General features: G+C 59.1%; 1 protein-coding gene across 4 annotated transcripts in view; it reads left to right on the plus strand.

Annotated features, from left to right (window-relative positions):
- GSE1 (Gse1 coiled-coil protein) overlaps window positions 1-23635 on the plus strand; it is a 101139-nt gene that overhangs the window by 61167 nt on the left and 16337 nt on the right. For 3 of the 4 annotated variants that reach the window (XM_030470483.1, XM_030470482.1, XM_030470485.1), the window contains exon 3: window positions 21688-21906. In XM_030470483.1, coding sequence (XP_030326343.1) covers window positions 21688-21906 — 219 coding nt within the window. Of the gene's footprint in view, window positions 1-8105; window positions 8401-21687; window positions 21907-23635 lie in introns of those variants that run through there. The other variant, XM_030470484.2, reaches the window with a different exon arrangement.

Below are 23635 nucleotides of genomic sequence, written 5' to 3' on the forward strand. Positions count from 1 at the left end.
GATGGGGCTTTGCAGGCGCTGGCACGCCGCGCTTCGCCCCGGCACGGCTTCCTCCCAAACCAGCATCACCCGCCGTGGCCCACGGCCTCGCCACGCGTCCCCCGGGGCAGGCAGGGAGCCGGGGTGGGTGCTGCGAGGGGTGCTGGGCATCGTCATGGGGGTGCGTGCACTCGCTTCTTGTATGGTCAGTGCATGGCTGTCCGACTGCTGGTGATGCATGTGAGTGTGTGGTGTATCTGCATGTGTGCACACGCGTGTGCATCACACCGTGAAGAGGGTATCGTGTGCTCTAGTGCGTGTGTCTGCACATATATGTGCATCCCGCTGTTCAGAGGGTGTGTGTCATGGGCTCGAGTGCATGTGTGTGCACACACGTGTACATCCCGCTGTGCAGAAGGTGTGTGTTATGCGCCTGTGCAGAGGATATGGTGTGCTCAAGTGCATGTGTGTGCACACATGTGCATCCCACTGTGCAGAGGGGGAGTGTTGTGTGTCTGCATATGTATATACACACATGCATGCATCAGGCTGTGCAGAAGGTGTCATGCGCTTGGGTGCATGTGTATGCACAAATGTGTGCATCCTGCTGTGGAGAGGGGGTGTGTGGTGTATCTACATGTGTGTGCACACATATGTGCATCACGCTGTGCACAGGGTATCGTGTGCTCAGGTGCATGCGTGTGCATACAGGTGTGCATCCCGCTATGCGGAGTGTGTCGTGTGCTCAAGTGCATGTGTGTGCGCATCCCACTGTGCAGAGGGGATATGCTGTGCACAGATGTGTGCGCGCACACACATGCACTCTGCTCTGAGAACATGTGTGTTGTGCACCCGTGTGTGTGAGCACACACATGCACGCATCCCCCTCTGCAGAGCCTGTATGTTGCACACACACGTCCACACACACATCCCACCCTGCAGAGACCATGTGCGCACCACGCTCCACGCTGCATCTCATCCCAGGTCAGCACGCGTGTGCACACGCGTGTGCCATTGCCTCCCCCCTTTGCTGCACCCCACTGTACGGGGTGGGAGTCCCGTTCACCCCCTCCCTCTGAGGGCAGGCTTTATCTCCCCTCCTGGCTCCCGCAGCCGCCGTTCCCCCGCTGCCCTCCCGAGCCTGACATTTACATATTAATATTTTCCAAGGGAGGCAATGCGTTGCGGTGCAAGTGTCTGCATTGTGGTTGCACATAATGTAAAGTGAGATAAAGCGCTCCGGCTCCGCTATGAATAACTGCAAATGAAAACCCATGTGGCCATAAAAGCCTTCACATTTGCCCTGTCAGCATGTGGTACATCGGCTAAACAACTGATTTAGCTTTTCTTTTTTTTTTCCCAAGGTTTATCGCCACTTACAGAGGACATGCTCTTTGTGTACTGCCTGTCGCTTTCTGCTCAGCTTCCTTGTCACTTCCCCTTGGCGTCCTCCCAGCCGGGCCCCGAAACGATGCTCTGCTCCTCTAAACCGCCCTGACAGCCCCTATTAGCTTCTGGCCGAGTACAGCTCGGCGCTGCTGGGGCTATTTATCTCGCCGGCACAGAGGGCTGTTATCTATCACCCTCGCTCCTTACGGGCCCTGCTCCTTCTGCTGATGGCGGGGATTTGGGATGGGGTCCTGAGGAGGTCTGCAGGGGAAAGAGGAGACCTGGTAGTGCTTATCCCTCCTCCCAAAGGGGCCAGATCTGGCCTTCTGGCTTTGCTTTTGGCTGCAGTGGCTCCTTGTGGTGGTGCTGCTGGGCTCGGACCACACTGTGCCGGGAGGGGGGGGGATGCAGCCAAAACCGCTCGGGATAACCATGGGTTGGGAATTACTCCTGCTCCTACGCGACGCAGCCGGTGCCGGCGGTGGCCCCGGGTTGGGGTGATGTCCTTCCCAAAGGCACCGGCTTGGGTACCAGACCTGAAATACCGGGTGGGGAGCCCGGTTTGGGGTGGTGACGCCGGGGAGCGGGACGAGCAGCTCCGTGTGTGCCTGTGGGAAACGGCGCAGGACGGGGGGTCCCCGCTCCATCCCTGCGGAGCCGCCTGGTCCGCAGCCAAGGGCCCTGGCACCCAGCCGGCCTCCGGCACTGCCGGTAACCGAAGCTGCCTCCCCTCGCTGTTATTTCAGCAGCCGGGGGCAGATCAGTTTACGGGGCCAGGCAGATGCCTATCGGTCCCCTCGCACCGCATCGTCCCCATACACCACCGCGCCGCCACCACGGTACCGGGGCTGGGCATCACTGGCGATGGCGATTGCCACCGGGTCTTCTCACCCTATGGGGTGCACCCATCCCTGCGCTGGCTTATGCTGGCAGAGGGACCGCAGTGTCACCGGCACTGCAAGCTTTGCTCACGGCCACCGCAGTGGCTTGTCCCCTTGAGTCACACCGACACCCGTGGTGGCGTGGCGGGCGCCAGAGAGGTGTTGTCCCATGGGGATGGTGCAAGCTCTGCGTCACCCCACACCCTGCCCGCAGTGCCAGCGTCCCCAGGGCTCAGCCAGGGGCTGGGGGGGGGGGCCCGTCCCTTTGCCAGGGCTTGCGTCAGGGTGTTTCACAAGAGCTTTCCTGTCTCAACCTGCCCCTGGCCGGTGCCCTGGGGGCCCATGGGGGGCTGTGGGTGGGAAGCGGGGGGCCGGGGGGGGGTTGTTTACATCCACGGAGCTTGTTTCCTTCCACCTGCCTCGGGGGAAGCAGTTAGTGATTTGTTAGTCAAACCAGATGAGCCTTCCTGGAGCAGCTTCCTGCCAGGCTCAGCATCAGCATCACCCCTGCGCCGCGCTGGTGGGGTCCTCCTGCATCCCCCAGCTCTGGGATGCAGGGATTCTCCATGAGGCTTCTCACCAGCAGCTTTCAAGCACTGCTGGTTGGCATGAGTGGACTGGGTGGGAGCACCGGAACCATGCTTGAGAAGCCAGGATGGTGCTTGCTTTAGGGGGGCCTTTCCCTAAATATCTATAGGAATGTTGTGCTGGGCAGCACGGCGAGGTTGGAGGGGTGCTTGGGTGATGCTTGGGCGCTGCTAAGCTTACCCTGCTGGGTGCTGCGGGTGCGTGATGCACTGAGCACCATCCACCGTGGACCGCGCATCGCGCACCATGCGCCGAGCCCCATGCATCACGCACACATGCAGCACCGTTGCCTGAGGAGCACAGGCACCACCCCTGCAGAAACGGGGCCCACGCATGGACAAGGAAGTGCCAGCCCCGAGTGGCGCCGGGTGATAAATAAGGAAGTTAACACCCAACCCGGGCTGCTAATTAGCTTTTAACCTGTACTAGCAGTTAACTACAAAAGGCAGTCATTTGTTCCGGGGAGCTGGTAGCGTAGAAAGAACGAAACACGGCCAATTTTGTTCAGGATGAATTAAGACTTGCAAATGTAAAATGAGTTCATCTATTTAATTAAGTAGCGGCAATATGGATGTTAAATTAAGTTAATGGCAGGCATGCCAAAACAAGGTTATAAAAATCTTGTCCTGGCGGGGTGGGTTCCGGATCCGGCCCTTGGATGGGGTGGGATGAGCCTGCGGGTGGCCCTGGGGTGGGCTGGTGGCCGTGGGGACACCAGGGATGGAGATGGAGAAGGAAAGGGAAAGGAGAGGAGGGGAAGAGTCAGGAGGAAAGGCAAAGCGTGTCTCACCCTGCGCCGCAATCTTATCGGGGCTGAACTTTACTCTCCCGCTAAAGATATAGGATACTTTAGGGACATCGGAAAGAAATAATAACCCTCTGATTTGTAGCTCTCGGGCTCTGGCAGCCGAGGGGGAAGGAAGACTGTCTTCTGCCATTACCATTTTTTGTATGAACTATTCCCCAAAGAAATCAAACCCTTGTACAAGCCCTCCCGAGCGGCAGCCCCTGCTCCGGCGCTGACCCGAGCCGTGCGGATTATCACCGTGCATCGCAGCCAGAGAGACAGGAACATTCATTAAAATTTGAAACACAAATGGAAAATTGCTACTTGAAGCCTCCTTGCCAGAGCGCCAGCCGCTTGATCAGAGACCTCATTAATGTATCTAATGTGTAAGGAACAATTAGACTTTTCAAAGACATCCTTTTCCCAGCCAGGGAGGAAAGACAAGGGAAAAAAAATATATATATATATATAGCAGGAGATTGAACCCCTGCCATCCAAACCTGCCTCGAGGGAGCAGGGTGCACAACCCCACAGGGTGCCTACAAGCCACCGGAGAGTCTCGGCTCCGTCCCGGCACCCGAAATGCCCGTTTCTCCTTAAGTTAGATGGGGAGGAAAGTGGGCTGATTAAAAAGCTGATTTCTTTTCCCAGCGACCGGCGGGGCTTTGCCATCCTCCCGTAATTAGCCGGTTACGCGGCCGTATGTTTTATTTATGAGCCGAGGGCGGAGGGAAGGGGAAGCGGAGGAACGACCGTGCCCTATATATCTGCGAATAAAACACTTCATTTCCCTCCTGGGGAATGTCACCTCGAGAAACCATCGCTTTCCTGCTCACTGCCCCGTCCAAATCGCAGGCTGTAAATGGCTTTGTGGGCCTGGCTGGCGCTCAGATGGGTTTAAAATATGGATTTATGTCTTTATTCTGCATAGTCAAAGGTCAACAAGAGCAGGAAATCATCGCTGAGCCGCTTATTTACAGCAAGAGGCAGCCGCTCGCTCCTCTTCTTGATTGTGCATCCCCAACGGTGGATGCTTTCAGGGTGCGGCGGAAGCCCGATGGAACCATGCCTTAGTTTCCCTAGAGCGGGCTTGCTTGGGGATGCGCATCCCATTGCGGGTACCACATGGCTGCATCCCCTTCTGTGTGGATACCCCCACGGACGTTGAGCATCCCCAATCCCAAGGAGGTTGGCTTGGGGTCAGTTATGGCCTGGAGCGCCCTGTACCCGCGTTCCCCGGCTCGCTTGGCCGGCATGGGCAGGGCTGTCTGTGTGCTTGCCCGTCCGGCCCCACGAGCTGTGCTCTCATGCTTTGCTAATCCCGCCTGGCACCTGCCCCAGCTCCCGGCGGCTTCGCGCGAGCAAGGAACCAATTAATCCTCCCGGCGCTCGGGGAAGTGGGTCAGGCTCGTCAAGCTCTCCCGCTAACGAGGGGCGAGGCAGAGCCGGCTGCTGGGTGGCCGGGCGGGTGTCTGCGCCGCTGCCCTGCGTCCCGGCTCTCCCTGCCCGCAGCGTGGTAAGTGGGTAAACTGAGGCAGGGCATGACGCTTGCTGCTGGGGTGTGTGCGCGCAACGAGCGGGGACAACCGAGGAGGAGGAGGAGGAGGAGGAGGAGAAGGGACGGCGGATAATTCGGTTGGGGCCGATGTCGCAAAGGGTTGGTTTCCCAATGGGGGCTGCCCGACCGCTGTGCCTCGGTTTCTCCATCCCAACGGTGGGTCCCGGTGTGGGGTGCTGGGTTTGCTTGGCAAAAGGCGTCCTTGGCAAGGGTGGGGAGCGCAGGCAAGCGAGCCCCTTTGAAGTGGAGCCCAACTTCCAGGAGTGAAGCAATTCTCGTTTGCATAATGAACAAAGGGAGCAAAGCGGGGTGGGGGGGGGGGGGAAGGCAAAACCCCAAAGCCGGAGCTGGCAGCCCTGCCTGCCCTCCCTGCCTGCCCTCCCTTCCCCTCCCTGCCTGCCCGCTCCCCCAGCCGCCTGTAATTACAGGTTTATTGCCTGTACAGCTATTGTGTAATGACATGTTTGCAAATTAATTTTTACGGCTCATGCTATGGAGGGGGAAGGGGGGAGCAGAAGAGGGGTGTCCCCCCCCCCCAATCCAGCAAATCCAACCCCTATAAAACCATGGGGGCTGCAAGCGGGATGGTGAGGTGATGGAATTGGGTGACCCCAGCGCCTTTCTAGTGCAGGGTCCCGCTTGCACCCCTCACTATGGGTGCGTTTTGGAGCACCCAGAGCTGTGTCACCCCATCAGTGACATTTCCTAATGCACCATTCCTGATGTGTGGGGGTACTTTGGCCAGGGAAGGGGGGGAGCAGCACCCGGCACTCTGCACTGGGAGCACAGTGGCGCAGGGGAGCTGCCCTGGAGGGAGCGGGATGCGAGCGATGATGACTCAGGGGACAGGCCAGAAATACTCCCAGCGCCGATCTTGACAGATGTAGGTTAGGAAGGAGGAAAAGACATGATAATAATCCCCCGACCTGGAATTAGAAAAGCAATATTTAATGGGGGGAAGAGGAGGGTGCAGTTTCTCACCGGCTCCGTCTTTGCCAAATGGGTTCCTGGGGAGCTTGGTTGAAAGGGTGCGTGTGTGCACATGTGTGCGTGCACATGTGTGCACGCACACATGTATGTGCGAGTGCATGCATGCATGCGTGTATGCATGAACTCGCATGAACTTGCATGCATGCACACACGCATACATGTGAATGCACGCACATGCAGGCGTGCGTAAGTGCGCTCTTGCATCCAGAGCAGCTTTTGCCAAGACCCTCAAGCTCATTTGCAGCGACCACCATACCCAACCTCCCCACCACGGCTCCGGATGTGTTTGGTGGTGACACCAAGACCCCCCCCATAACCCTCCTTGGCCCCACGGTGAGGAGCAGGCAGCGTGGGCCTGGGAATGGGCTGTGTCTTTAAGCTGTTTGAAGGGCTGGTCATTATCATACAGGATGTGGCTTCTCTTGCAGGGGCGAGATATCACACGTCGCCTTCGTGAACTTTGGTGTTAAAAGCAGACGGCAGTTTGGGAAGAGAAGGGACGGAGATGGGGGACACACACTCACACACACAGAGGAAGGGGGGGCAGCACACATGCACCCTGACACGCTCGTGCCCATAGGCGCGCAGCCGTGCAAGCGTGCGCCCATGCAAGCGCGCCCATGCGTGCCTGGAGTGAGCAACACTCCCACCCCCCCTTCACCCTCCTTTTCCACCCCGCCTTGGCTGATCGTTTGCTTAAAGCAAATTAAGCCGGGCCCTCGTTACTATGGTGCAGCCAGGATCTCCAGCCTCCCTCGCTCTCCCCCGTAATAGCATTTATTAGCCCTATTTGCCTGCAAGCATGTCTTCCCGGATCTGCTAATGCATCAGTGGAGAGGGAATGGGGGAGATCCTATCGGGAGGCTGATTGCAGCCCCCGCCGGGCGAGTAGGGCCGGGCAGGGGGGATTTGGGGGTGCAAGATGGGAGGGGGGGTGGGGGGTGGTGTCCCCCATGCAGGGGCTGGGGCAGGCAGCCTGCGTTTTGTGAAGCAGCGAGCAGCTCCCGGCAGGCAGGAAAGTTGGGTTATTTATTGTTTTATTTCCTAATTTTGCTCCTGAAGCGAGTGGGGGGGCTTGATTTTTTGTCTATTTTTATTTTATTCTCATTTTATTCCTCCTCCCCCCCCCTTTCCCTTTCCCTCACCTCCCATTGGCAGCTGTTTGAAAACAGCATCCTGGAAAAGACCGGGGAGGAAGGAGGGGAGGGAGGGGGGAAGAAGGGAAAAATAGAGATGATTCTGCCTGTAGGCGAGGAGGAGGAGCGGGGTTTGAGGGGGAAGGCGGCTTCTCCTGCCCTCCCGTCCCCGCCTGGCGCGGCACCCCGGGGCTCGCCGCCCCGAAAACACCGTGTGTGTGTTGGGGGGGGGGGGGGGGGGAATGATGGAAGGTTGAATCCCATGGGAAGCGGGGCGGCGTGGTGCGGGGAGGAGGGTGCTGGTGCGAGCAGCTGCCTGCCGCTCTGCTGCCCGCTCCCCTTCATTAGGGGAGACAAATCTGCTGTCAAGGAGCCAGATTTCCAATTTACCGACAATGATTATTGCATGAAAATTGATCGAGGGGCACGTCCGCCTCCTTCCCCGCCCGCCCGCCTTAGCGCAGCCCGCGGGGGAGACCGGGCTTTATGGGACAGACCCGCACCCCTTCTCCGGGGAGGGCAGCGAACCCCACCGCAACGTCCAGCTTAAGGGGGTGCGTTCCCGCACCGCCTCCTCTTCCTCCTCGTAGCGCGGTGCGGGTCGGGGCTCAAGCGGCAGGACGAGCCCGCAAGGCGCCGCGCTATGGCAGCCAGGCTGCTGCCCTGGCCCCGCGGGTGACAGCCACCACCGCCGCCACCGCCACCCCTCCGCCGGCGCCCTGCGCTCGCTGCTATTTCAATTCCTATTTTTCCTCCTCCCCCCCGCGCACTTGATTCCCCCCCCGCTCCTCCTCCTCCTCCTTCCCCACCTCCTCCTCCTCCTCCTCCTCCTCCTCCCTCCCCGCTCCACCGTATTTTTTCGCCTCTGGTTTATTTTTCCAACCCCCTCCGTGTGGTTTGGTGCTAATTTTTGGGTTATTTTTTAATTTTTTTCCTTTTTTTTTTTTTTTTTTCCCCCTTTTTTTTCTCTTCCTGACACATCCTCTTGGGTCTGTTTTAGTTTTATTTTTAATTTTTTTTTTTCCCCTGGCCGCAATGGAACTGTAACATAAATCATGTTTGGGTTGAAACCACCTCTCTATTACTTACCAGGTAAGGCACTGAGCGATGCTGCTGCCGGTCCCTCTTCCCTCCCCTCCCGGTGTCCCCCCCCACAGGTTGGGGACACCCCTTTGTCACCCCCACCGCCAGCGGCAGCCGAGGGTGATTTGGGGGTGAAGTTACTTTCTCCCAGCACCTAATAGGGGTGTTGCGGTCCGGCGAGCTTTAAGAGCGGGGAGCAGGCAGCCCCGGCAAGGCTTTGCGGGGTTTTGGGGTGCTCGGATCCCCCCCTCTTCTCCTGCTGCCGCTCCCTCACCCTGGGGGTTTCTCCCCTCCCAAAGGAGCCGGGAGGGGTGGTTCTTGCTGAGGAGGGATGGGGACTTATACCGGCTGCGCTGTGTTTTGGGGTGCGGGGTCCCCACTTGCAGCCCCACTGCTTCTGGGGCGCGGGGACTTGGGGCACCAAAGTTTGCTGTGCCTCCCCAGCCAGCAGCACCGGCCCCTGAGAGAGGGGGACCCCCCCGGAAAGGGCGGTTTTGAGGTATTCTGAGAGCATCGGTGTCTGGGGTGCGCGCTCGGGGGGGGGGGGGGGGCGTGCTCAGGGTGCCTGTATGGGGGTGCACGCTCGGGGTGCCTGTTCCGGGGTACACACTTGAGGTGCACGCTTTGGACGTGTGCTCAGTGTATGAGCTTTGGGTGCAAGCTCAAGGTACGAGCTCGGGGTGCTCTTGGGGTGCAGACTCAGGGTGCATGTTGGGGTGCACACTTGCAGTGCACACTGGTGCTGTGAGCCACAGGGTTCACCCTTGGGGTTCAGTTCACACTCGGGGTGCACCCTCATGGGCTGTGGGGTCAGGCTGCGAGCTCGGGGTGCTCTTGCGGGGGGCAGGCTCAGGCTGTGGTCTCGGGGTGCAGGGTGCTGGTGGTGGGGGGGCCCCCTTTCTTGGGGAGTCCGTGTCCCCGCACGTCGGTTCCCCCGCGGATGGTTGTTTGTTTCAGGAAATGGCTTTTGCATGTGGCAGTTGTTGGAGGAACGAGCGGCTCTGCCCGAGCGCGCCTGCGCCAGAGCATGCGAAGGCGAGCCGGGAAGGGCGGCGGAGGGGCGCCGGGGTTCAACTTGGGGTGTCCTTTGCCTATGGGAAGGATGCCGGCGTTCATCCCCTGCAGGGCTGTGCCGTGGTGGGGATGTGGGTGACCTCCTTATCCACAGCATCCTGCTCGCACCCGGCGCGCTCCGACCCTGCGCCCTCCTCCCTGCCATCCGCGGGGGTCCCGCTCCCCATCCCCTGCCACAAACACCATCCCCTTCCCCTCCTTGCTGGTCCCCAGCATTGCCTGGGCAATGCCTGCTTGGCTTTGGCGCCGTCCCCATCCATAGGCTGCAGGTGCAGGGAGATGGGTTGGGGTTGGGGTTTTTTCTTTTCCCTCTTAAATTCCATATTTAGCACGCTCCGATCGAGCGGGGGTTCCTGGCGGCGGCTCCTGTTGCGTGAAACTTCTGGCTTTGTTGCTAATGCACTAATTCCTGTGCCCTGGAAAACCCTGCTCCGGCTGGCTCTTGGCTTTACAGCTAGCTCGGAGGGGAAATCAAAAAAGCTGGAGGAGAAAAAGCGAGACGGAGAGGAGCATGGAAGTGTCAGGCTGCGAGATTTAAAGCAATTAGGGGGAAATTATGCTGGAGGTGCTGGCAAGTGGAGAAGCCGCCGGTGGCAGCGTTGGGAGATGCTGGTGGGCCAGGTCGGGTGGGAGCAGATGGAGACGTGAACCTTCCCCCTGCCGAGGGCTCGGTGGCAGTGACTCAGCGGCTCGAGTCCTGCTGGGGACTGTCACCGCCTCAGGGACTGCCTGGGCATGCACCGTGTCACTCAGTCCTCTGCTCAGTGGCTTGATCGCCCGGCTCTGCTGGCACGGGATGCATCCGGCTCCTCAGTGTTCCCTGAGTCCCTCTGGTCACTGATGCTCCTGTCCCCTGCATCCCTTTGGTCACCGATGCTCCTGTCCCCTGTGTTCCTCTGGTCACTGATGCTCCTGTCCCCTGTATCTCTCTGGTCACTGATGTTCCTGTCCCCTGCATCCCTCTGGTCACCGATGCTCCTGTCCCCTGCATCCCTTTGGTCACCAGTGTTCTGTCCCCTGCATCTCTCTGGTCACCGATGCTCCTGTCCCCTGTGTCCCTCTGGTCACTGATGCTCCTGCCCCCTGCATCCCTTTGGCCACCAGTGTTCTGTCCCCTGTGTCCTTCCGGTCACTGATGTTCCTGTCCCCTGTATCCCTCTGGTCACTGATGCTCCTGTCCCTTCTACCCTCTGGTCACCGATGGTCCTGTCCATTGCATCCATCTGGTCACTGATGCTTCTGGTCTGTCCCCTCTGCCCCACAGGTCATGGGGCTGGAGATAGACAGCACAGTTCAGCCAGCTGCAAGGGGACACCAGGCACAGTGGTGACCCAGCATCGAGCATTGCTGAGAACGGGGGGCCAGGGAGGGGACCCCATTCCCTGCCAGTACATATGGCAACTGTGCTGAGGTCGGCTTGCCTTGAGATACATGGGTGCAGTTGTCACCCTGTGTCCAGTGCCAGTGTCCCTCGGGGACAGCAGCATCCTTTGGGGACACACAGCGTCCCGGGAGAGCCTGGCACACAGCCTTTTGGGGTCCCTTCTCTCCCTGTGGGTGTCCCCAATTCACCAGCATCCCCCGGGTGCTGGAGGGACCTTGGGGCTCCCTGTCACATCCCCCATGGGGTCTGACGGGGGCCCTGTGTGCCTTGGTGTGGCGGGAGGGTGGCAGATGCTGCTGACTCAGGAGCTTCCCAAATGGTTCCTATTTTTACGCCGGGGCCGGTAATATTTAGCCCCTGGATCAAAGCAGATGGAGGAGCTGGTGATGCCGCGTAAACACCTGCCCGGCGGGTGCCGCGGGCGCAGCCGTGAGTCACCGGCCGCTTTTGGCACCACTGCAAGCGGACAGGCACCCCCGGGCTGGGTTTGGGGTGCTGGGGGCTGAACCCCCTCCTTGGCAGCCCCCCACATTGCTGCGTGCTGGGGTTTTGCCCTTCCTCATCCTCACCCCATGTGTGGTGGAGGGTGATGCTTATGGGGTGCTAAAGGAGGGTGCCGGGTGATGCCAGAGGGGTCCGGAGTGTCGGGGTGCTGGGAAGCCCTCCTGCTTTTTCCTTCCTTTCCCACCCCACCATCCTCCTCCTCCTCTTGCCAGTCCTAAATTCGGTCACCATGGCAACCATGTCAACCACTTTCCAGCTTCCCCACGATGGTTTGAGGAGGGGAGGGAAGCGGGGAGCCAGGGGAAGAGGGGTGGCAGGCGAGGGCTTCATGCCAGCGGGGCGTGAGGGGGGGGTCCGGGAGTATCACCCTGGGATCGGGGGCTTGGGGTGACGCTTCCCAGATGGTTTCTCCCCACTGGGTCCCGTCTGGTGAGTGGGGGCCGGTGCCAGCCCCGTCAGTGAGTGCCAGGGGGACAGGACTGAGGGTCCTGCCATGGGGAGGGGGCTTCGTTGGAGCCCCCCATCTCCAAGCGGGTGGGTGGGCACCCCAAAATGCCTGCCTGTATCCATCCTGCTCACGCCAGGTACCCGGGACATCAGTAGCCACACAGCTTGAAGGGGGGTGAATTATTCCCAAACACCCCTTTTTTCTTCCTCTTTTCCTCCCCCCCCATCCTGTAATCTCTTTATTCCTGAGCTAAGCCCGGTTCCCAACGGTTTTAAAGGCAGGTTGGCCTGTAGCTGTAAGGACAGGGTGTAAAGCCGGGGGGGTGCGTAACCCCAGCACCAGCATCACCCCACTGCGGGGGGGCGCCCGGCTGCCCCCCAGGCCCTCCGTGCCGGGGCAGAGCAGGAGAGGTGTAATTACCCCGGTGTGAGTTTGGCCCGTGACGCACGCAGGGTACCACAGTCATCCCCTGCATCCCCCATCCCGTACCCGGTGGTCCCCGGGATGCTGCTGCATCGCTCACCTCCAAACCCACCCCGGGGCTTTGCTTGGTGGCAAAGGGGAGAGCAGGTGCTTCCTTGTGTCCCCCCCTTTCCCTATCCTTGGCACGGGCTCATGGCACCTGCTGGGGACGCTCCTCCTTGGCACGGCACCGTGGCACGTGCGCGGGCACCGCCGGTGGCTATAAAGGGGGGAATGGGGCCAGCCCTGCCCCAAGCCTGGCAATGGGGTGCATATATACACACACCCCCCCCCTTTTATTATTAACTTTATTTCCCTGTGCTTAATTAAACGCAACCGCCTCTTGCCGCGAGCCAACGCAGGGTATTTATTGCACCTAACATCGATGGGAAGCATGTTCCCCCACCACAACACCCCCCTGGATAGATTATTTCATCAGCATTAAAAAGAGGGGGGGGTGTGTGACACCCCAACCCACCCCTATAAGGGGATTTAGGGGGGGAAAGTGGCTGCGTTCCTGCATCACCAATCTTCCTCTTCCCCCCCTCCCTCACTTCTTTTAATGAAAATGCTTTAAAGATGTTTGACATCTGTAACAAACAGCTGGCACCCTGTTATGGAAGAATGTCCTTTTATTTCCGAGCAGGTTGAACTGTCATTAATAGTATAATTAGGTGATTATCGGCGTACAGCAGAAAACTGCTTAATTGCACAGCCAGCTTTGCGAGGATCCCCGGCTCCTTTATTGCTGGGTTTGTTTTAGCCGCCTGGATTTTTTCGCGCTGTGTTGTTGGGGGTTGTTTTATCCACGTTGATTATGATTTTTTAATGCAGGCGGCAGCTGGGGGAGCGTGGTGGCACCCGGGGGGGACACATGCGCACGACAGCAATGGTTTCCCTCCCCCCATATGTGTTTTCCCCTCCTTCCCATATCCCTAGGGAATTCACATTTAACTCCGTGCGTGCTGAAGTTGGTGAAAGGGGTTTTGGTGGGTGAAGCACCCATGGGTGTCTGGTCGGCCCCATGGGGATAAAGGAGACCTTGTCTTTGTCATCAGCTGGTGGGAGCTGGCACCCTGGGGCAGGAGGGCACCCGTTGTGCCATTGAGCCTTCACCCACCATCCCTGCAGGATGAGACCCTCCTCTTGGGCCACCGTGTCCCTCTCCATCCCCACACTCATGGGGCACGCACGTGGCTCGCTGCGGCGCTCGGGCAGCTGCGATGGAGCCGGTCCATCCCCATCCCCATCCCCATCCCATATCCGCGGGATATGCTGCGGTTTTTTTGGGGGCAGAGCAGATTTTTTGGCGCCCGCCAGACAATAGCGCTTTGTATGTCTCCCCCGGTGCCGCCAAACACACTTGTTAGCGCCACAGCTTTGTGCTGTAAATTTCCATGGAGTAATTACGTCTTAATTTATGATAATCCCGGGCGGGCGGTGGAGGGGGGCAAGCGCCAGTCAAGTTTGGAAGTTGTCTGCTGGGCCCAGGGTCCCCCGTGGCTTGTGACAACCATGAACTTCTCCATCTCCATGCTAAAAGTGGTTGGGGAGAGTGTCCCCATGGAATACGGAGTGAGCCCATGTAGGAGTTGGGTATCGGGAACAGAGCAGGAGTGTCCTGGTGATGCTGCGCATCCCAGGGCCTATCCAGGAGATCCCATGGGTTGAGGATGATGCCAGGATGCTGTGTGTGTGTCCCAGCACTGACTCCCCCAAAGCAGGAGGGAATCTCTCCCTTCCTGCAAGCCACCAGCACCGCTCGGGAATGGGGCCGGACCCTTCCCCCTTCCCACCACTGAATGGCTCATCCCGCCTTTGTCTGGAGGGCTTATTATGGCAAAATAGAGGCTCTTTTCCCTTGGCTTTCCCAGCGGGCAAATTAGGCACTTACTTCGGCAATTTTCGATGAGGATGATGGGGAGGGGAGGAAGGCTCCCGCCAGCAGCATGTGGGGTGCTGGCACTCTCCACCAAGGCTGTGGGGTGGGGAGCAAGCGGCTCCCCATGTCCCCTCCAAAGCCATCAAGGCACCACCGGGACTTGCCATAGGAATCCAAAGGGATTTGGGTAGCGTTTAATGTACGCCCAGTGGAGGGAGGCAGGTTTGGGGGCCACATCCGTGTGCCACTGAGCATCCTTCACAGAGCTGGGAGGATGCTGGCGCCCATTCATCCCAGCACCCATTCCCAACAGGAGCTGTGGGTGCTGTGGGCACCCTGTCCCATGTCCCATGATGGGTTTTGTCCCCATAGAGGCGTAAAAGCCCAGGGGTGCGCCCATTGCACCTGCAGCCGGGTCCCCGTTGGGAGGCAGCGTGCACCCACTGACATTTACCAAGCGTAAAAATTCAATTAATTCCAGCAGGCAGATTAAATATAAGTGAATTTTAATAATTTGCTCGAAAGGCTGAGGATTACTGTAGGCGGAAAGGGAAGATGCTGCGTGCACGGGGGCCACTGACCAGCCTCCTCAGCATCAGCATGTGGGATCACTGCTGCTAATCACCCTAAATCCCTGCATGGTGCCGAACCCCTCGACCTGGGCTTTGGTTGATGTTCCCCCATGATGAAGAATGTGCCAGATCTGTCCCATCGGTGTGGCTCCTATCTCCATGGGCATCGCTCCTGCTTCAGACCTTCCTCTCTGGTGGTCATTTCATGGGCACAAAAAGCATGAAGCAAGGCAGTGGTGGGACCCTGGTTTGTCCCCATAGACACTGCAATGGGACCCAGAGATCTTAGGTGATGAGCACACCAAGGTCTCACCAACACCTCTGCAGCATCTTGTAACCAAACACAGGTGACATGGGGTATGGATTGCTAGCAGATGGCAGTGGTATTAGGAAAATGAAAATACATGGAGTACATTTCCCGTTTGCCAGTATTAATTTCTTATCCCAAGGTAAAACCTTCCCTCTGGCCTGCGCGGGGCCATCTGCACAGTCATAAACCACAGTGCATGTGCGGGCATCCCGGGAGCACGGCGGGGACCCCCATTCCCGCCCGGACCCCCGTCTTTGCCGGCGGCACAGTGGGATTGATGGAGATTGCCCATGACCTTTGCTAGGACACGAGGTATTACCATTAATACTTATGTATTTCCGGAGTTTGTGCCATGTATAAACCTCATATCAGGCCGGGCAGGCAGACTAATCTGCCAGGTGGTGTTATTAATACTCGCTATTAATACCTGTTAGTAATACCCGTTGCCCCTGGAGCCCTTCGTTAGCTGCCTGTGGATGGAGCGAGGGATGGGGGGCTGCGTTGTGTAACCCCGCCACCCCCTTTTTGGGGTGCAGCATTGGGCAATCCTTGGTGCTGGTGCGAGTCACCAGATGCTTTCATCCCCTGCAGGATGATGTGGGGGCAGCTTTTGGCTACGGACCCCCTTGGCTTTGCCTGCAGCACCTCAAAGGCATCACCCTGGCCCCTGCTGACCCTGCCTGCAGCCCCCCTGCCCCGCCAGGACCTGCCCCGTGCAAGCTCCAGCCTGCGTGAAGCTCTAATCTCCCAATTCTATTCGCCCGGCTCCAGCCGATTTGCATAATCCACATAATCACCCTGGTTTTAATTGCCTACAACTCTGCAGAAAGATCATGTGGTTAAGTGGTAAATCATAATTAGATAAATAATTGGCTTGGCCGCAGCAAGCTGCTTTGTTATACCTGCCATCTGCTGGGCAAGGGCTCCTCGCGCCGAGAACAATGCGCTGCTGACGGCAAAGCCTGCGCTGCCCGCGGCGTGGGGACAAGGGACGTGGATGTCAGGGCAGCCCCACTGCACCGGGCACTGCCTGCGCGGTGCCCGGTAACACCGTGCGAGGGTTGGCAGCACCGGGCGCTGCCTGGCTCTGACCCACGGTGCGTTACCCAACGGCACCGCGCGGTGCCAAGTCCTGTCCCACACAATTCCCAGTGGCACCGTTGGATGCCTGGCGGCACTGTGCGGTGCCTGGCAGCACCATGTAATGCCTGGCAGCACCGTGCGATGCCTAGTGGCACCAAACAATGCCTGGCAGCACCGTGCAGGGCATGACAGCGCCCCACAGCACCATGCGGTGCCCTACAGCACCATGCAGTGCCCATCTGTGTGATGCCTGGCACCCATACATGCACCCAATGTAACCATTAAGCCCCCAGCTCATGCAAAGAGAAGGTGTAGGGGTTGTACCCTTCTTCTCCCAAAGCAGGGGTAAGGGATCAAGAGATGGCTGGCATCTGTATTGGGCATCAGGAGCTAAGAGCTGCCATCCCAACCTGGATGCTGCAGAATGGGGTTTGGGGGCCAGTAGCATCCATTGGGCACAGGTACTTTATATTGGAAGCCCCCAGCTCACTCTGTCAGGGCAGAAATGGGGAATAAAGTTGCTTTGAAGCAAATCTTTTACTGGCCTCATTTCCTATGGGCTTAAACAGCACCCAGGGCTGGTTGTGCTGGGTAAAGGTAGGCAAGGAAGGGAGAGAAATAATCTCCCATCGTGCTGGCCCCAGCCCCTCCACGGCGCTGGACCCTCCAAACGAGCTCTTATTAGTTTGCTTGTTGTCATTTGCCAGATCAATGGTCCATGGAGGAGCAATCGATGGAGACCCAGCCGGCTAATAGCGCCGCGCACTTGGCGCTCAGTGCCAGGCTCTTTGGGGACCCCAAATCCCATCCCTGCACCACAAGGTGTTCCTCACCCTGGGGGGACCCATCCGGATCCCTCTGAGGGTGCTGGGGAGCCAGCCAAGGTGGGCAGTGCTCATGGGATGGGTCCTGGGCTTTGCTTTGAGGAGCCTAAGAGTGGGCATAGGCTGTGCTGGCATCTCTCCATCCCTCTTGGGATTACCAATCCTGACCACCTCCCTTCGTGCTGACTGCGTGCCGGGCGATGGGGAGGGAGGGCAGGAGCGCAGGCTCCCATTGATCGATTAATTAATTAATGAAGTGTGTTGTAGGTAGAGCTGTTCTAATGAGGGGTGGCATCACCGGTGGTCCCCAATGCCTGTCCCCTGCCTGCTGCCTCTCAGTGGGGTGACACAGGGCATGGCAGGGGGACGATGGGCACACGCTGCCCTTGGCCTCCTGCCCTCCCTCCTTGCCCGCACACCAGGCCCTGCCTGCTGCATTCAGGCAGCACAAGGGAGAGAGGAGTGTGGGGGGGGGCTCCACAATGTGAGGCCATTAGCATTGAAAATCCATGCAAAGCAGCTGTTCCCGCTTGGAGCGTGCAGCTGGATCCGGCTGCAGAGTGGGAGCCGAGGCGCTGAGACAGGAGGGAACCTCATGGCGCGGAGCGTCACCCCTAATTCCTTAGGGCCCCATCCAGAGTGAGCCTGGAGGAGCTTTGCCAAGGGGTTGGCCAAGTGGGCTCTGTCTGAGTTGAGGTCCTGTGTGATGGGTGCAGGTCTGTCCCGGGGAGGGATGCAGGATGCTCATCTCCCCCTTTCTCCCCTCGGCCTCCTGCCGCGCTGGGTTTTTTTCCGCTCCATTTGCCAGGGGCTGGAGCTGCTGCCTGATCGTATTTGGTAATAAATTATTAGTTCCAGTGCTCGGGAGCCCGGGAGCTCAAAATAGCTGCTTTTAAAGCGGGCAGCTGGTGCAGGTTGAGTTCAATGGCAATCTGCTCTGAAGGGCACTTCATGCTCATTAGGGGCCTTTCAAGGTGCTAGGGGGGAGAGGATGCTGAAACCAAGGTGCTAGACCTGCATTTCCCAGCAGCTGCCTGCAGTGGGAATGGGGATGCAGGAAAGGCAGCGGTACCGAGGGGAAGGATCCCAGGGTTTTGGGGTGCTGGGAGCCCATCCCTGCCCCAGTGCAGGGCTGCCGGCGGGTCTTATTTGTCTCCATCCCCACCAGGCAGCCAGACTGGTTCTGCTCTCGCTGCCGGAGGAGGCACCCGCTGCCAAGAAACCCGCCAGCATCATCAGGAGCAGATGGAGAGGAGATGGCACGTTCCCAGCTCCCAGCCCTGCGCCGGGGATGCGGGGGGACGGCGGGTGCTCGGGTACCGGAGGACAGGGACATCCCCCCCACCATCAGCAGCCAGGGGCTTGGGGTTCTGTGCTGTCAGGGATGCCAACCCCATGGTACCGCAGGAAGGGGTGCCAGGATGCGGGGTGGCTTAAGGAAGCGTGAAGGGGACACAGTTGATGGCATCGCTGTCCCCTTCTCCTCTTACTGCCAGGCAGGGACCTGCCTGCTCCTGCGGGCAGGCAGCCAGCGTGCACCGGGAATGCCAGACACTCCCTGCCCTGGCACATGCCACGGGAGGGACAGGGAAGGGGACAAGGACATGGTGGCACATTGCCTGGTCCCCCGTCCCCAACCTTCCCTATGGCCTCCCTGGGGGACCCAGGCGCCCTGCAGCGTCCTGCCTTGGCTTGGTGGTGGATGTACAGGCAGCTGCCTGCGTGCAGGGGTGAAGGCAGCAAGCAATGCCCAAGGGCAGGAATGTGGGGGGGGTGCCAGCCCCTCTCCCTGCACCTCCATAGGGCCCCACTTCAGGGTTCCTCTCCCCGCCCTGGTGAGGCATCCGCTGGCTCCGGACTTGACCTGTTTTTCCGCATGGATCTGCCTGTTGGGAGAAGCAGCCAGGGAGGGACAGGAGAGGGAAGAAGCCCCACCTCGCTGTGGGGTGGCACCGCGTCCCCAGCTACCACAGGGACAGCGGCACCCGCAGAGGTGAGTGGCACCCGTGCCACACCGGTGACAGCATGCCGGAGGGAGGGAGGGATGAATGGATGGATGGATGGACGCACACAACGTGGTCCCACATCCCCATCCCTACGCGGATGCTCGTGCCTCAGTTTCCCCCATGGAAAGCTCTCCCATGGAGCAGCACAGGGACGCCCGGACAGACGGACGCCACCTCTGCGGGGGCAAGGCGGGTGAGCGGCGCTGCTCGGGCCCCAGCCAGGGCGGAGGCACTGATTTTATCATGGGGCAGGAGCAGCAGAACTGGTTTGGAGCGCGGCTGGGGCAGCGGCAGAGCTCACGTTAAGCGAGCCAGGCCCGGGGAAAGGAAGGGGAGGGATATGATTTCCCTGCATGGTTTCCAGTGAGCTGCTGGCTTGGAGCTTGCCCTGTGCTCGCCTGGCAAATCCCAGCGGGATCATGAGTTAGTTGGGAGGCGTTTGGGGCTGCGGAGATCAGCTGAGCATCACACGGGTGACGCTGTGCCGCCAGCCCTCGTGCCCCGGTGAGCGTGTGCGAGCGTGATAATCCCCACCGGCTGCTTAGCAGAGCGGGTCCAGCCTTGGGTTGGGGTTTGGGGGGGGGTTACAGTGGAGTTAGTGGCTGAGGAGAAGCTGGGGGATATGGGGCAGTGTCCTATGGGGATACAGGGCAGTGCCCTGCGGGTGTGGGGCAGCGCCATGGGGATGGCACTGTGTTAAGGGGATGCAGGGCTGTGCCGTGGGGCTTATATTAAGAGGATACAGGGCAGTGCCATGGGGATGTGGGACTGTGCCATGGGGATACAGGGCTATTCTATGGGGATGTGGGGCTGTGCCGTGGGGATACAGGGCAGTGCCATAGGGATGCATGGTTGTGTGAAGGGGTTACAGGGCAGTACCATGAGGATGCAAGGCTGTGCTAAGGGGATACAGAGCAGTGCCCAGGGGATTCAGGGCAGTGGTAAGGGGATGCAGGGCAGTGCCCAGGGGATGTGTGGCAGTGTCAAGGAGATGCAGGGCTGTGCAAAGGGGGTGCAGGGCTGTGCCCAAAGGATGCAGGACAGTGCCATGGGAATGCGGGGCTGCGTTAAGGGGATACAGGGCTGTGCCATTGGGAGACAGGGCTGTACCCAAGGGATGCAGGACAGCGCTTGGGCGGCTGCATCCCCCTGGGACATCACATAGGCACACGGCGCTGCATGCAGATCCCAGTATCCCACTCTCCAGAGGACACCCACTCACTGATATGGGGGTCCCCATGCCAATGCACCGCTCGGGGCTGTTGGTGGTGGTGGTGGTGGTGGGGTGTGCCGGTTCCAAGGCCGTCAGCGTGGCGCGTTGGCTTCCCCAGCTGTTCTGGTAATGAATTTACATGAGCCGAGCGTGTCGACAAGGCGGCAGTCAATGGCTGAGAGCACCGGAGTTAATAAATGCTTGTATAATGAGGGCAGAGGGGAGCGCGCGCCGCCGCGCCGGCCGCCTCTCCTGGGGCCGGGGGGCAAAGATTAATCAACGCTGAGTGGCACTCCTGGCCCCCCCGCTGCTCTGCACGGCCAACCCTCTGCCATGGGATGCTCCGGGGTCTCCTCCATTGCCTTCATCCCCATTGAGAGCTGGGGGTGTGGGGTGCTGCCCCTTGGCACCCCCCTCCTCTCTCCTTCCCACCTGGGAGCAAGGCTAATTTTAGGCTGGTGTTAATGAAGCTGCTCGTTTGGAAGCCTATTTTAAGGGCCCTGACATCAGCAGTTGCTGTTTTGGGAGGTGGAGAGCCCTGGAGCAGCCGGTTGTGACAGCTGGGGGGGCACCCCCCCCTTCAGCAGCACCCGCACCCTCACCCTTAGGGGCTACTGTGCCCTATAGCACCCTTGCGCCGATGGGGACTTGGGGGTGCCACGGTGAGTATTTGAAGGTGAATTGATGGGGAGCCTGGCAGTGCCGTGGTGGGGGTTTTGCTGGGGTGCAGTGGTGGGGATTTGGGGGTGCAATGGGGCTGCAGTGGTGATGATTCGAAGGTGCAGTGCTGGGGGCTTGGGGATGAAGTGGGGGGGACCATGCGTATAATATGAGGGGGTTGAGGGTGTGCGGGTGGGGATTTGAAGGTGACACAGTGGGGGTTGAAGGTGCAGTGGTGGGGATTTGGGATTGCGGCGATGGGGATAGGGGGATGATATTGGGGATTTGAGGGTGCAGTGGTGAGGACTTGGGGGTGCAGTGGTGGGGATTTGGGGGTGCAGTGCTGGGGACTCAGGGATGCAGTATTGGAGACGTGAAGATGCAGTGGCAAGGATTTGGGGGTGCAATGGTGGCAATTAGGAGTGCAGCTGCGATACTTCGGGTTTTGGCAGCACCGTGCAAGTCAGGGGGCTACCTACCCCTTTCCCCATCACCTCCATCAGGATGCTGACATCCCCGTGTCCCCCCAAAACACCTTCTCCCTTCCCATGGGGCTCTGCTGAGCCCCCCTGTGCTGTTTCCTGGGAGCAGCACATCCTGTGGGATTGGTGGGGCTGTGGGACGCTGGTGGCAGCTCCTGACCCCCACATCACCTTGTTTTCCATAGGCACACTCTCTTCATTAGATAAACTGCTGCCCCATAAGCAGTGCTTGCGCCTGCCTGCTCAAATCCCACCCGTTGCATGAGGTGGTAAACCAAATGGAAGGTGTTGCTTATCCTGCTCATTGTTCCTCCTTCCAAGGGGGTTTGGGATCCGCTCTCCCCGCTCCCGTCCCTGTATCCCCATCTAACACGCGCTGCTCCTGCCCGCAGGCATGAGCCATGAGCCGAAGTCGCCGTCCTTAGGAATGCTGTCCACCGCCACCCGCACCACCGCCACCGTCAGCCCGCTCACCCCATCGCCTCTCAACGGCTCCATCGTTCCCAATGGCAGCCCTGCAGCCAGCAGCACTTTGTCCGTCCAGGCAGCACCTTCCTCCAGCTTCGCCGCCGCGCTCCGCAAGCTCGCCAAGCAAGCCGAGGAGCCCAGAGGTAGGGGATGAGGATGGGGATGGGGATGGGGGGGATGCTGAGCATCGCCGCTGCCACCCGGGGTGGCATTTCCCCCCCCATTTCCCAAGCTAATGCCTTTCCCCAGCGTCGCGTCTCGAGGGAGCAGTTAAGATACTCAATTCGAAGTAATCCAAATGCTGTGTCACTTGTTATACCCTGGGAGAAGGCCTGGGAGAGCATGGCATGGGGGGATCTGTCTGCTCTCTCTTGCTATGCTTCACTTCAATGATGTTTTATCCAGCGGCTCCTCAAACCTGTTCCTTTCCCAGGTGAATTTCCCAGCTAAACAGCAAATTTGGGCACCCCCAGGAGGTCCCCAGCCTTTGTCACACGGTGATGGCCTGGTTGCCGTGTCCTCCATCACGTATCCACCCTGCTTGGATGTGGGGTGCAGTTCACGATGTCAGATGCTGCTGACCCCGAGGTCCATGCTGCCGCAGGAAGTGTGTCCTATGGGAATTGCCAGGGCTATCCCACATGCATAGTAGGAGGCAGCCTGTCCCCAGAGTGCCAAGTGTTTCACAAGGAGACTCCGGGCATCATCAGTTTGCAATGAAATGGTACTTATCCCTGGTGTTGCCATTGGTGGGTGCTCCCTGTTGGGTCGTTGCCCACCACTTTGGCACATGGGGAGGATGCCCAACCCTTTGCAAGGTACTTTTAGGGAGACCCCTTATTGCAAACACCATCTCCAGGACCGTCCTCACAGCCCCCCATCAGATTGAAATGTCCCAGCACAGCCAGAACCCAAAGCCTCTGGCATAGGCTGCTCCCCATGGGGATGCCGGGTCCCTGTGATGCCAATGGGACCCGGTCTTGGTGATGCTCCATCCTGGCAGGGAGCATCCCGGCTGCCTCCTCCAGAGCCCATCTGCTTTCTTTGGGGTGGTCAGGTGTGGTTAGGGGATTTATTTTGCCTTTCCCTCCCCCCAACCCCACAGCTCCTGTCCCTTCTGCTCTGTTCAGCCCATCTGAAGGGACATCAGCATGGATTTGGCATGGATTTCATGGTGCTGAAGGGAAGCAGCTGCGTTCCCTTTGGGTTTTCTCATAACGACTTGCCCATCTGGGTGCCCAAAGTGGGTTTTTAATAGGCATGAGTGTGGGTGCATGTCGGGAAGGGTGTTTCTTTCCACGCCGTGTTTTTTAGCCCCAGGAAATGCATTGCTTTGCCCCCACATCCTCACCCCACTTCCCTTCCCACAATGGGAGATGCTCCGCTGTGGCAGGTGCAGCTGATGGGGTGATGCCAAATGGATCCATCCAGCTTTTCTACTGGCTTTATTGGGCTTATGGGACATCTGTAGGGATGTCCTGCTCCCACGGAGCATCTCCAGCTGCAGGGGCTCATCCCAACCGATTCCATCCCAGCAAAGCCACTGAAGCCATCGCCTGGCAGGGGGCTCCTGCCTCTCATCCTACCCCAGGCTGTCAGCAGGGTGGGTTTTATTCCCTCCCTCCTTCCTTTCTTTCCCCCTGCTCTCCTCCTTCAGGGTCTCAGCTGTTAATTACATTTGCCTGTCAGCCTGGGCTGCTAATCTGCTATCGCCGAGCGGAAAGCGGGAGGTCAGAAAACAAAGGTGACACCATCACACTGTGCCTCTTGTCATCTCCAATCCAGATTAGTTTCATTGACTAACTCCTGGCTGAATACCACCAGTTAATTATAACGATCACAAACCCTCCCGTTTAAAGCCACACAGCGAGA

This window comes from Strigops habroptila, chromosome Z, assembly GCF_004027225.2.
Source record: "Strigops habroptila isolate Jane chromosome Z, bStrHab1.2.pri, whole genome shotgun sequence".
Lineage (NCBI taxonomy): Eukaryota > Metazoa > Chordata > Aves > Psittaciformes > Psittacidae > Strigops > Strigops habroptila.